Genomic DNA, 14,760 nt, shown 5'->3' with positions numbered 1-14,760 from the left:
CCCTCGCCCTGCCCCCCACAAACACACTCGGGTGCAGGAACCGCCAAGGAAAACCACAGATCCCATTTGTTTCAATTAACCGTATTTGACCCCCACTTCAATCATCTAAATTAAAGACTTCTATAATCCCTTTCTGGAGCTTCTCTCTATGAACAAATAGGTTTTACTATACTTGTACATTAACTCAACCCCGTGTTCCTATGGACATCACTTATAACTCACTCTGTAATGGATACAATTACTAATTGCTTTCATTTGGGTTAAATATTTTCACTTCAAGGAGAAAAAAAAGTAAAAGGGTACCTTGATGCATTAAGGGTATTTAAATCCGATCACAAATAGAAATAGTATTTAAAATATTTTTTTATGATACTGAAAAGTACAGTTGGATGAGGTTCCCTCCCCACTCAAGACCACCAGGCACCCTTCTAGAAGGCTGTGCTTTCATAATGCTGAGCCACACAACTAAGCATCCACATGCACATTTCCAGGTCCCCAACAGTAACTACACTGAGTGGACTGTGATGTGTGGATTTCAGTGAGCATTCGCCTGACTTCCAAAGCACTTCTGGCCTCGCTGCCCTTAGCACCCTCCCCCCTTCAACGTGACATAAATGATTTGTTCTATGGTGCTCTCGTGGGGCAGGAAGAAAGTTGCATTATCAGATGCTGAGCTGGTCAGTGACCAGTGAGAAGCAAGAGTACTTATGTGCAATGTTAAGAGATTTCAGAATGTTGAAAACTGGACGACTGTATTAAATCCCAAGCTATTTCCCCATTCGAGTACAGAGTTACTTTAGGATCATTGGGAAAATGGGAGAAAATAATCTGGTCAGCTTTGGGCACTCACTTTCTCATTGAGTTTTATTTAGAATTTGAGAAAAGCACTGTGGGAGGATCGGTGAGATCCCAGAGAAGGCACCACCATCTCCCTGTGCTCTGGAACCTGGAAGAAACAGGCCAGCCCAGATGGGGCTGGAGCCACCTGTGACCTCTCACCTGGCCCCATGTAACTGCAGGTGACGCAATGAAGATGAGGCAGCTACTTATGGCTATTTTTATCTCCTTTAAGATGCAGATTAGATTGCCTACCTTACATTTACTTCTGCTCTCTTCCGGGGGACCACCTAGTGCTGTAGTGGGACCCACTGCTCAGTTCACATCACTTTGTGAGAGCAGGCAAAACCAACAGTGCTCCTGGTCCCCCACCCGGGAGCTCTAGGATGTCCTGGCGACTGCCCTCTGGAAAGGAGAACTGGGTCACGTGCTTTCTCTCCTGCACAATGGGGCACCTCCCCACATGTCAGTCACCAAGCAGAAGACTCACATAGGCCAAGGGTACGAGGTGACGTCCCCCTCCACGTGCCACACCTGGGCTCTAAGCCACAGCAGCGACCCAGGACTCCCAAGGGGCTGGTACTGCTCTGCAGCCCTGCTGCCATCCCCTTCTATGGGGCAGAGGGCCCCGAGGAGGAAGGAAGACCCCCCACCCCCAGCAGAGAGTGGCATCCATCACCAAGGCAAGACCTCAGGGCCCTGGGGGCGGGCCCACTCCCCTCTGCCCCCCACCCCCCAGCAAACCAGCTTTACCTCCCAGCATTCTCTTGGGTGGCAGGGCTGGCACCATGCGGTACGGGAACTTCTGCAGCAGCATCTCGTGGAAGACCACAAAGTCATTGTACCGTCTGTACACAGAGGACTGGAAGCGCTACAAGACAAAGGGGTCGGCGCTCAGACCTGACATCAGAAACATCACCTCTCACTCTTTCCCCTTAACTTCTCTTTCTGCCACTGAACAGAACCAACAGAAATAATTTAACTAAATTCTTCGTCTCCTCTCACCAGGCCTTTACTAAAATGAGAAATCCTGTACCTCCTTAATGTATGGTAATACAGCTTTTAAACACTGCATAGCTCTAATTTCATTTTTAACTATCTATTATTCTGGATCTTCTGACAGACACAGATTTCCACTGCAAAGGTGGGCATCCATCCCAGCCTTAAAAGATAGCACAGAACAAGGATGCATCCTTTACTTCATCTTAGGGTGTGTCCTCCAGGTGCACCTTCAAATAATGCTGACACACATAGCTCTGCTGCCTCCTGACAGAGACCCAGCTGTCTACAAGCAGAACAAATGTTGAAGATGGAGACTGACACTGGACTCAATGAAACTGCCCATAAATCCCACCATAAACCTGATCAGTGACAAACCTGCAGGCTCCCCCAGGTTAGCATCATATTCAAGAGCAACCTCATCTGGTTAGAAGATAAGAGCTTACACAAGAAACATGCATGAGCAGCCACCTTTAAAGTTAAATGTGCTATACTAATTTCTAATTAAGATTACTAAGTGAAAGAAGCCAATCTGAGAAGGCTACTTACTACGTGATTCCAACTCTATGACATTCTGGAAAAGGCAAAACTACGGAGACAATAAAAGATCAGGGGTTGCCAGGAGTTAGGGGGAGGAAGTGATGAACAGGTAGAGCACAGAGGATTTTCAGGGCAGTGAAACTACTTTGTATGATGCTATGATGGTGGATGTGCATCATTGTACATTTGTCTAAACCCACAGAAATTACACCACCAAGGGTGAACCCCAATGTAGACTACGGGCTTTGGGTGATTATGATGTGTCCATGTGGGTTCATCAATCCTAATAAATGCACCCCCCTGGTGCGGGGTGTTGACAGTGGGGGAGGCTGTGCCAGTGTAGGAGGCAGGGGGATTATGGGAAATTTCTGTTCCTTTGGCCAATATTGCTGTGAAACTACCCAAAAAAATACAGTCTATAAAAAACATTAATTATGCCATATGAAGAAAAACTATGAAATCAGGTGTGTTCACCTCTATTCGGGACCCTGCGCATCATGCCACGGTTGCATTTACTCTAGACTCCAGCAAGAACGGTGAGCAGGGTGCACATCGAGAGAACACACGTGGCCCAGAAGGCTTCCCCCACTGTTTAAACATTCACAGGCTGACCCCTTCACAGACATTTCAGGAGGTAACCCGGGCAAAATTACCTCCTTCTAAAAATGCTCACTATGAGGCAATCAATTTACTTAAGGAACGAGCAGTTTGATGAGACTAAAAAAAAGGCCAGCTCCAGAGCACTTGAAGAACAGCAGCTTCTCAAACGCTCGGAGCCACCCGACCTCCGGGATGAGGCCCCAGAAGGAGAGCTGGTGCCTCCTCCACTGCGGCTAGTTCTCACTGCCGACTGCGGCCGAGGCCGAGAACCACGGTGACGCCAGACAGCAATGCTGCCCTAGAAATAATCCGAGGAAATAATCCCAGGAAGGGGCTCCTTGCCTCGCTGACCTCTGGAGCAGCACCAACAAGTGTCACCGGCTTTTGTCACTGCGGCTTTAAAACACAATGAAACTCCATCCTGTGATTCCTGATTCTCACAGAACACAGTGAACAGCGTGAGGGGAACTGCTCGTTAGATTCTGAAAACACGTCTTTTGACCTGGGGTGACAACTGTGACAATTTTCCACCCAAAGCCCTGGCCATGCTGCCTGCGACCGGGGCGGCTCTCTCGCTGGCATGGGGTGCCGCTCCATCTTGACGAATCCCCCACAAACACAGCCCAAGGATGTTCTTAGTTCATCAATTACTTAATCCCCAGGATAAAGAATACAAACTCCCATCAAAGTTTATTCTAACTGAACCAAGAGATGGAAAGATAATGGACGAAAGGACAGAAAGGTCAAAGCTGCTGATGCCACACAGCTCTACACGCACACGGGCCAACCCTGGAGCCAGGCGTCTAGCATCTGATTACCTCGGATAAGAGGGGTGCCCCTGACGGAGAGGCAGCATTATTAAAGGGATTCGGAGTCCATATTCTACGGGATCCACATTCCAATCCTCAGGGATTTCCTGATATTGCAAAACTGGCTGGCCTGTGTCCGGGGTGTGTGCTCTGCAGACCACCTGTCTGAGCTTCCTGGGCAGCGGCGTCCCAGAGCACAGGGATGGACATGGCGGGTTGAGCTGGGGGTGTGGCTGAGCAGAACATGACACAGGGACACACACGCTATGGAAAGTCTGGTGGGCAGCATGGCTCCCTGCCACCCGGTTTGGGGTCCTACCTTTAAGCCGGGCACACTGACTGTCTCCAGCCCTTCTCCCCTCACACAGCTCCTGCCCCAGACCTGTCCCGTCTTCCCCCACGATGTGCCCATTACCTGGCTGGAAACCTCATACTCCACATGCTTCAGGAAGAGGCCCTTCTTCTCAGGAATGAGCTCCACCTGCACGGTGTCCCTGGCCAGCAGCTCCTGCAGGGTGTGAGAGAGCAGCAGCGGGTTCCCCTGTGGCATCTGCATTCGACTGGGGTCTGGGTCCCTGCGCTCGCTGACCTGGGGCGTGGGCAAGTCTGGAGGAGAGAAGGCGAACGCCCAATGAAAACTGCTGCTCACAAAGCGCAGGCTCCCTCCAGCTCTCCTCCCTCTGCTCTGTGCTGGCTCAGCACGTGGACTCTGGCCACGTCCCCCAGCAGCCAAATCCCATCTCGCCAGGTCACACTCATTCATTCACGCTGTGGAGCTGATTGCGGGGTGCGTCCTTCTGCTCACACCAATCACCACACCGTGAGGCAGCCACCTGCCTGTGAATCAGCAAAGACGCCCACATTTCTAGGACCAGCCAAATCTAGTTTTCAACTTGGGGAAAGAAAAAGAAGTGAAATATTTATAAGTCGTGCAAAAAAGAGTCCTTCTTTTCTCTAGAGTCGAGAAAAGAGGTTAAAACAAAAGAAACTAGCCATATAATTGTCTATATGTCCCAGTGTTTCTAGAATTAATGCATACTGCTTTCATAGGCCAAAGCAATCATTCTAATATGCAAAAAAACCTATATGCTTGCTTAGAGCTAGGACTCCTGACCACACAAATCAAAGAATTAAGCCTAAAACTTCAGCTTCCTTATAGACAAGAGTCACCATGTGTCATTCACAGAGCAGCAAAAACAGAGGATTTTATGCCTAACAACCTGCAAACAAACAAAGAAATCACGTTAAAAAGTCGTTTGGTTTTGAGTACCGAGCAAGTTTTAGAACTTCAGAGAGAAAAAAGAAGTTCTTTTCAAAATAAAAAAAAAACAATAAAGTTAAGGTATCCTACAGGGGAAAAAAAGGTCTTATTCCAATTAACATTGCTATACATAAGTACAACAAACTGTAGATTTCTTTCCTTTATTTTCCAAATTTTCTACAATGTGGTTGTATCGCTTTTTATGATTTACTTCTTAAAGTAATTCTTCAGTGCAAGATTTGGTCTACATTCTAAAACAAAATTAATGACTAGATTATTTTCATCAGTGAAATCACTCAGCATTTTAGGATTTAAAATGAAGCTGCCTTTAACTGACCTTAAAGCTTAAGAAAAAAAATAAACCAAGGCCTTAATGTTTATTTGGGAACCCCTAAGAGCCTCATAAAAACTCCACCCAAAAACTAAGTATTATATGCTCTAGAGCAGTGAGCTCCCAGGTGAGGGCACTCGTCCCAGGTCAAACAATCCACGGGGTGCAGGAGGAAAATACTAGCAATTCTAGGTGTATTTCTTCTCTCTTCCTTTTTACTTTATATTCATGTTATTATATGTACACAATACAGTATATTTTATTGTTCTTATAATGTACATAATTATGTTATTATAATGTACATAATACAGTAGGAAAGCACATGCATATAACATTAAAATATGTACGTGTAGGGGCCGGCCTGCTGGTGTAGTGGTTAAGTTCGCGCACTCCACTTTGGCGGCCCAGGTTTGGATCCCAGGCACAGACCTACGCAGCACTGATCAAGCCATGCTACAACAGTGTCTCATATATAAAGTGGAGGAAGATTGGCACAGATGTTAGCTCAGTGACAGTCTTCCTCAAGCAAAAAGAGGAGGGTTTGAGGAGGATTGGCAACAGATGTTAGCTCAGGGCCAAGCTTCCTCACACACAAAAAAATGTATGTGTATAGATGTGCGTGCATAAGTGTACATGTGTGTGTGCATGAGTGTGTGTGTACGTGTTTATGTGTACAAATGTATATGTACATGAGTGTGTATATGTGTATGAATGTGTGTGTATGAGTATATGTGTATATGAGAGGTTATGAGGGGTATGTGTATGTATATATGTGTGTATAAGTGTGTGTGTATGTGTGTGTATGAGTGTATATGTACATGAGTGTGTACCTATGTGTATGACTGTGTGTGTATATGAGTAATATGTGTATATGGGGGGGTGTGTATATGCGTGTATGTGTTTATGTGTGTATGTGCGAGGGTATGAGCATGTATGTACATGAGTGTTTACATCTGTGTATGACTGTGTGTGTATATGAGTATATGTGTATGGAGGGGGTGTGTATGTCGGTGTGTATTAGGAGTCCCCAATACTTAATGGCCAAAAAGGCATGGAGACCACAGCTCTAAAAGGTACCTGTTCTCCGAAGTCATCCCAAGAACCAAGCCCCTTTCCGTGTAGAAATATTCTGATGGCCCTAAAACTGTATTTACAGTCTCCTTAGGGACCACACGTATCCTCAATGAGCCAACAGGCGTCTCTTAAACACCCCCTCCAAGGAATACAGTGATGAGTGAGAGCACTGAGCTCACTGATTCATCCATCCACTCAGCAAACAGCCAAGCACAATCTATAAATATCTGAGCTCCAGGAAGATGAGAATCACGCCGTGATAGCTTTAACAGCACCCTGAGAGTCAGAGAAGGAGGCCAAGACACAGCACCAGCACGCAAACTCCAAGAGGACAGGTTATTTGGCTCTGTCCTCGGATGCATCCCGGCTGCTCAGGGAGCCCGGCACACAGGAGGGGCTTGAGGAACACTTGCTGAATGAATGTTTACTGACACATTGTATTTTCAGAAGTGAAAAATAGAGCATCTCTGGGGAAAAGCAAAGTCTTATTTAACCAGACCACTGAATATGTGGAAAAACAGGAAATACGAAAGCTAAAAAGGTAATGGGGGAAGAATACTTTTATCAGAAAAAATATTTGCAAATTGTATATATGGTAAGAGACTTGGAGTTGGAAAATATAAGAACTCTTCAAACTCAGTAAAAAAAAGAGACAACCCAATTTAAAAATGGGCAAAGGATTTGCATAGAATTTCTCCAAAGACACACAAATAGCCAGTAGGCACACAACAAGATGCTCAGCATCATTAACCATCATGGAAATGCAAATCACAGCCACAGTAAGATACTGCCCACCATGACGGCTCTAATTTATTTATTTATTTTTTTCCCCCAAAGCCCCAGTAGATAGTTGTATGTCACAGCTGCACATCCTTCTAGTTGCTGTATGTGGGACGCAGCCTCAGCGTGGCCGGAGAAGCGGTGCATCGGTGCGCGCCCGGGATCCGCCAGCAGCGGAGCGCGCACACTTAACCGCTAAGCCACAGGGCCGGCCCTGACGGCTCTAATTTAAAAAAAAAAAAAAGACTGCAATGAGTGTTGGCGAGGATGTGGAAAACCCTCACATGTGCTGATAGATAGGTCGACAGTGCAGCTGCCTTCAAAAACGGTCTGGCAGTTCCTCAGAATGTTAGAAATAGTTACTATACAACCCAGCAATTCCACTCCTAGGTATATATGCAAGAGAAATGAAAATGCGTGTCCACACAAAGACCTGTACAAATGTCCACAGCAGCGTTATTCATAAGAGCCAAAGAGAGGGAAAACCCAAATGTCCCTCAACTGATGAATGGATAAATAAAAGCGGTCCATCCATACAATGGAGTATTATTCAGCCATATAAAGGAATGAAGTACAGATTCAGGCTACAACATGGATGAACCCTGAAAACATGATGGTAAGTGAAAGAGGCCAGTCATAACAGCCCACGTGTGGGATGATCCCATCTACATGAAATATCCAGAAGAGGCAAATTTACAGAAACAGAGAGTAGATTAGCACTTGCCTAAGGCTGGGAGAGAATGGGGAGGGACTGTTGAAGAATAAGGGGTTTCTTTTGGGGGTGATAAAATGCTCTAAAATTGACTATGGTGACGGTTGCACAACTCTGTAAATATACTAAAAACCATTGTATTTTACACTTTAAATGAGTGACTTGAATGGTATGTAAATGATATCTTTATAAACCCTTTAAATATAAAAGGTAGGTGGCATCAGTAAGAATGGCAGAGTACGGGGCTGGCCCCATGGCTTAGCGGTTAAGCGCGCACTCCGCTGCTGGCGGCCCGGGTTCGGATCCCAGGCGCGCACCGACGCACCGCTTCTCCGGCCATGCTGAGGCCGCGTCCCACATACAGCAACTAGAAGGATGTGCAACTATGACATACAACTATCTACTGGAGCTTTGGGGGGAAAATAAAGAAAGAAAGAAAGAATGGCAGAGTAAGGACCGCCAAAAATCCTCTCCTCCACAAAAGCAATGAGAACACTGGCAAAAATCGCCAGAATCAGCTTTTTGAGAACACTGGAAACTGACTAAAGGTTGGTGGCACTCCAGGGTACATGTATTGATGTAATAATAAGTTAAAATGAGGTCATCCTGGAGTAGGGTAGGCCCTTAATCCAATGTGACTAGAGTTCTTTTTGGTGTGTGTGAGGAAGATTAGCCCTGAGCTAACATCTGATGCCAATCCTCCTCTTTTTTGCTGAGGAAGACTGACCCTGGGCTAACATCCATACCCATCTTCCTCTAGTTTATGTGGGACGCCACCACAGCATGGCTTGACAAGCGGTGTGTCGGTGCATGCCCGGGATCCAAACCCTGGGCCGCCACAGTGGAGCACGCACACTTAACTGCTATGCCACCGGGCCGGCCCTGTGACTAGAGTTCTTATAAGAAGAGAAGACCACATGAAGATGCAGACACACTGGGAGACCATGTGACAACAGAGGCAGAGATTGAAGTGCTGTGAGTGCAAGCCAGGAACACCAAGGACTGCCAGCCACTCCCCGAAGCCAGAAGAGGCAAGGAAGGATCCTCCGCTATAGGTTTCAGAGGGAGCATGGCCCTGCTGACACCTTGATTTCAGACTCCTGGCCTCCAGAACCACGAGACAATAAGTTTCTGTTGTTTTAAGCCCCCCAGTTTGTGGTTCTTTGTTATGGAAACCACAGGAAACTCATACAAGAGACTTTACAGAATTAGTTCAGAAAAGTCATTAAATAAACAAACAGCAACAACACCTGGGGGAATCTGATTTCCCGAGTTGCAACATGATATTATTTAAATTGCCCAGTTTTCAACAAAAGTTTATAAGACATGCAAAGAAACAAGAAAGTATGGCCAAAGATGGGGGCAAAAATAATCAATAGAACTGTCCTTGAGGAAGCCCAGAATTGAACTTATTAGACAAAGACCTTAAATCAACTATTTTAAATATGTTCAAAGAACTGAAAGGAACCATCTCTAAAGAACTAAGGAAAAGTATGAGAACATTCAGGGAGTATCTCACCATCAGGGAGTATCAATAAACAGAAATTATAAAAAAGAACTAGATAAACTCCAGAGTTGAAAAGTTCAATAACTGAAATGAAAAAGACCAGAGAGGCTCAACAGCAGATATAAGTGAGCAGAAGGAAAAATCAGCAAATTTGAAGACAGGTCAATTGAGATTTTTCAGTCTGAGGGACAGAAAGAAAAAAGAATGAAAAAAAAAGAAGAGATCCTCAGAGACCTGTGGGACACCATCATATGCCCCAACATAATCATAATGAAAGTCCCAAAATAAGAAAGGGTTAGAAAGAATATCTGAATAAACAATGGCCAAAATTTTCCCAAATTTGATTTAAATAATCCAAGAACTCAAAAAACTCCAACCACAGGCCCAGCCCCACGGCATAGTGGTTAAGTCTGGCGTGCTCCACTTCAGTGGCCCAGGGTTCACAGGTTTGGATCCTGGGCTCAGACCTACACCACTCATCAGCTATGCTGTGGCGGCAACCCACATACAAAATAGAGGAAGACTGGCACAGGTGTTAGCTCAGGGACAATCTTCCTCAAGAAAAAAAAAAAGGAAGATTGGCAACAGATGTTGACTCAGAGTGAATATTCCTCACGCACTCACACACAAAAAAACAACTCCAACTAGGATAAACTCAAAGAGATTCACGCTTAGACACATCATAATTCAACTGTTCAAACTGTACAAAGACAAAGAGGAAAATCTTGAAAGCACGAGGAGAGAAGTAACTCATCAAGTACAAAGGATCCTCAATAGGATTAACAGCTGACTGTAGGCAGTAGGATTACCTATTCAAAGTGCTGAAAGCCAAAACAGTCAACCAAGAGTTCTACACCCAGCAAAACTATCCTTCAAAAAATGAAGGAGAAATTAAGATAGTCCCAGATTCCCCAAAACTGAAAGAATTCCTCACTAGCAGGCCTTCCCTACAAGAAATGAATCCACATGAAGAAATAGAGAGCACCAGTAAAGATGACCACCTTAGCAAATATAAAAGACAGCATAAATGTACTTCTTATTTTTCACTTCTTTTTCTAGCTGATCTAAAAGACAACTGTGTAAAGCAATAATTATAAATCTGTTTTGATGGGCATACAATTTATACAGATGTAATTTGTATGATGATAACAGCACAGAAAGGGGAGAAGGAATGGAGCTATACAGGTACAGGAGCAAAGTTTTTATACACTACTGAAATTAAACTGGTATAAACCCAAGCTAGATCATTATAAATGTTCATTGTAATGCCCATCGCAATCACTAAGAAAATAACAAAAAAATACAGGAACTGAAACAACAAGGGAATTAAAATAGTACACTAGAAAATACCTATTTAATGGAAAGAAAGCAGTAATGGAAAGATAGAGGAAAAACAAAAGTTCTGGGGGAAAGATCCTTGGGGAGCACCAAGAGGGCTCTATTAAAACTTTTAAATAAGATAAAGTTTTCTCTATTAAGCATGTACTAATTTTTATGATTTTCCTGATGATTCAAATAAGATAATCTTCCAAGACAGTATATAAACTCGGTAATGATCACCAAATGATGACAGGCTGCGGAAGAATGTGAACTCTGATTGCTGGAGAATTTATTTACAAGACAGAACCCAAAAGGCAGATTTTAAATCAAAGACACTATTCTCACTCTTGATCCGTCTCAACCACCTTAAGAATAACCCCTCTGTAGAAGTTTCAATCCTAAGAAAGCTACGATTCCAAATATCGATTTACTAAACTAGGACAGCCATGTTTTCAAAAAAAAAAATTGAAATGGAAAGAAGATCATTTCAGACAGGCTACACTGTCACGTGATGGACCACACACTGCAGAAAGGGCAGAAATGCCAGGAAGAAGATTCCGGTTTGCTGGAGTAAACGTTAAGTTCACTGACAAGACTTGGATACTCTTATCAAATGGACACCCTCTTAAACCAACTTAAGCAGCCCCACAAGGCCAGTGCCTGGAAGATGCACTGGACACCAACCCAGCCCCTACACAGTTAAAACAGATTAGACAAGAGGCCAGCCAGGCCCTGTGCTGAAAGGCTGTGGACAAAGCATGGGTTTTGACCTCAGATAGATGCAGGTTAAAATCCAGTCTCTGTCATTTCCTAGCTGTGGCCTAGAGAGTGTCCACCTCTGAGCTCACTGTTTATAATGAGTAAAATGGGGGTCAGGATGCCTGCCCCTGGGCCTGGCCATCACGTCTGCACCTTGATGATGGCAACAACCCTGTCTAGGCCTCTCTAATAGCGTTCCCTACCTGCTCCTACCCTTCTGGCACAAAACTGCTCAAGTTCACCTGGATTTGGAAGCCCTGGCCTTGAAATGCCACTCACTATCCATGAGACACTGGGCAAGGAAGCAGCTCTCAGAGCTGCAGGCTAAGCGCCTTGGGCTAACACCGCCTTGCACAAATGGCCATTGTGGGAAGTGAAGGAGACAGCAGAGCTGAAAATAACCGGCAACTAGAAAACGTTCAGTAACCCCCCTCACCTCCCTTCAAGATTTATTACATTCCAATCCAAACAGATTTTGTAAATCTGCAGCCTAAAACTCAGAACCTACTCCCCATGACAATATGTGTTTGGGGCCACGAGTTCCAGGCAGCGGACAGATCAAGGCCTTACATGCGACACGGATGAGGCTTATGCTCAGCTCCTCTTTGGGTATCTAGCTACCCTGACAGAGATGCACTCTGGAGCAGAGATGCTCCAGAGTGACTGTAAGACAGGCCTGGCAGGTGTCACAGAAACCAGCATACTGATGGGAGCTGTGTCACTTCCAGGCCAGCCACCAACACACTGTGTGACCCTAAGCAAATGACTTTGCCTCTCTGCAGCACGTAGAGGGAAATAGCCAATGGGCAGTATTTAATATCCATTCAGCTCCAAAATTCTGCGATTCTCCAAGTCGGTTATCCACAAATCAAAAGTAATGAAACTTCAAGCGCACGTGCGTGCACACACACACACACCCCACTATCCTTCCCAACATACTTCCATCAGAACCTCCAGGCAGTAATCCTGCCACTGGGATGCATCCAGAGAGGTCCAGCCCCACACATTCTGTTAGCAGCTAACATCTGGGGCCCTGACTCACCAGAGTCCAAAGCTTTGGGAAACAAACTGGATTTGCCCAAAAAACCTGCTGCCACACATGCCCTGGCTTCACCTGAGCAAACCTTAGCAAATGCTGACCAGTGCAGAAGGCAGAGGTTGGGAGACCCTCTGCACGGTGAACACAATCCAGCCACTCACAGGAGGCCATGCCTAGCCCAGCCTGGCTGGCCAGCTCCCCAGGATTCATGCTGACCCAAGTGGAGGGGCTGCACGAAGACTGGGAGATAACACTAACTCCACTCGGCCCAGGCACTCCCTGGGGTTCTCCCCGCTGGCGGAGAGCCTCTCACGGTGGAAAGTGCTTTTTAAGCCATGATAGGCCATTTGGCCTCCAAAGGCAGCCAAAGAGGAAGTTTCCTTTTGTCCCCATTTAGTGGCAGGTGAACACAAACATGTCTTCTGATGGACTGCAAGTTCAGTGTTCTACCGCCACACAGATTCACCAGTACGCCATCTTCGGCTGCTGGTTCCCCAGAATGTGGGGATGACAAGGACCGGCGAAAGATGACACAGTCACAGGGCTAAAGTCTCCAAACTGAGCATGCATCAGAATCACCCAGCGGGCTCGACTGAACACTGATGGTTAAGAGAGCTATTATCATAAAAAAGAAAGAAAACACCGTTGGCAAGGATGTAGAGGGACTGGAATCCTTTTGTGTGCGGCTGGTGGGACTGTAAAAAATGGTGCAGATACTGTGGAAAACAGTATGGCAGTTCCTCAAAAAATTAAACATAGACTCACCATCTTATCAAGCAATTCCACTTCTGGGTCTATACGCAAAAGAATTGAAAGCAGGGTCTCAAAGAGATATCCGCACACCCATGTTCATAGCAGCACTACTCACAGTAACCAAAAGGTGGAAGCAACCCAGGTGTCCATCAACAGATGAATGGATAAACAAAATGTGGTCCATCCATACAAGGGAATATTATCCAGCCACACAAAAAAAGGAAACTGTGACACAAGCTACCACATGGATGAATAGGTGAAGACATTATGCTAAGTGAAATAAGCCAGACACAAAAGGACAAATAATGTATGATTCCACTTATACAAGGTACCTAGAATAGGCAAATTCAGAGACAGAAGTAGAATGGTGGGCGCCAGGGGCTGGGAGAAGGGGAATGGGAGTGAGTGTTTAATGGGGATAGCTTCAGTTTAGGAAGATGAGAAAGTTCTGGAGATGGATGGTGGTGATGGTTGAACAACGTGAACATACTTACTGCCCCTGACCTGTACACCAAAAAATGTTTAAAATTTTATGCTATGTATATTTTATAGTTAAAAAAAAAAAACACAGATTGCCAAGCCCCAACCGCAGAGTCTAGGGTGAGGCCTAAGAATCTGAATTTCTAACAAGTTCCCAGGTGCTGGTGCTGCTGCTGGTGCAGGGGCCACAGTCTGAGAAGCACTGTCATAGGGCGTGCAGAAGGAAGGAACCCAGTGCCTTGCCCAGATCCACACCCCAAGATCTAGCAAAGATCGGGTGTTTCTTAACGCTGCCGCCTTGCTTGTATTTATTCATCAGATGGGGGAATGGACAATGACATTCCAGACTACAACTTTTCCACCAAAATAACATGAAATGGGGTCAGTAGGTGTCCTCAATTCTCAATATGAATGTTCCTTCTCAGGCTCATGAAACTGTTTCTACCTTTGATTAAAAACTTTTCTAAGCTACTCTGTTATCCTGAAACTAACAAATTGTTCTCTGGAAATGGAAGCAGAAGTTTCCTCATCCTTATTACGGCCACGGCCTCAGAAATGAGAATTCAGCAGCTCTGAGGCCAGGGAACGCCAGGACCTCCCAGCCATCAGAAAGCAGAGCAGCCTCCGTCTACAGGCAGCACTCCTCAAAAGGGACCCATCCCCGTCAGTTCTTTGATTATCCCTTACTCGGGAGCTCAAACAGAAACTTGTCATGGCCTCAACTTCATTAACTTTAAGGTTTATTTTTCTTTTAATAACTTGTTTTATGTAACATGACAATATTTTGAAATAAAGAAAATCACTCCAACCCTACAATCTGTATACGCCCATATTCATTTTGCGTATTACTCTCCACGTGCACAGGGCTATAACATGACACAGAGACGATTTTTTAAATATCAAGCATGTTCCCATGTTTCTACATGACCACATTTCTCCTTCAAATTTTCTGTAAAAGC

The 14,760-nt window shown here is 45.2% G+C and overlaps 1 protein-coding gene across 6 annotated transcripts in view; it reads right to left on the bottom strand.

The window, feature by feature from the left end:
* The window catches only part of SNX8 (sorting nexin 8), a 42,358-nt gene that overhangs the window by 14,051 nt on the left and 13,547 nt on the right, over positions 1 to 14,760 (bottom strand). For all 6 annotated transcript variants that reach the window (XM_058569413.1, XM_058569415.1, XM_058569412.1 and 3 more), the window contains exons 2-3: positions 4,201 to 4,391; positions 1,591 to 1,708 (exon numbers count right to left, since the gene is read on the bottom strand). In XM_058569413.1, the coding sequence (XP_058425396.1) occupies positions 1,591 to 1,708; positions 4,201 to 4,391 (309 nt within the window). The remainder of the gene's footprint in view (positions 1 to 1,590; positions 1,709 to 4,200; positions 4,392 to 14,760) is intronic.

This window comes from Diceros bicornis, chromosome 26, assembly GCF_020826845.1.
Source record: "Diceros bicornis minor isolate mBicDic1 chromosome 26, mDicBic1.mat.cur, whole genome shotgun sequence".
NCBI lineage: Eukaryota > Metazoa > Chordata > Mammalia > Perissodactyla > Rhinocerotidae > Diceros > Diceros bicornis.
Note: the sequence above shows the minus strand (reverse complement) of the source record. Positions and strands in the feature narration are given on the sequence as shown.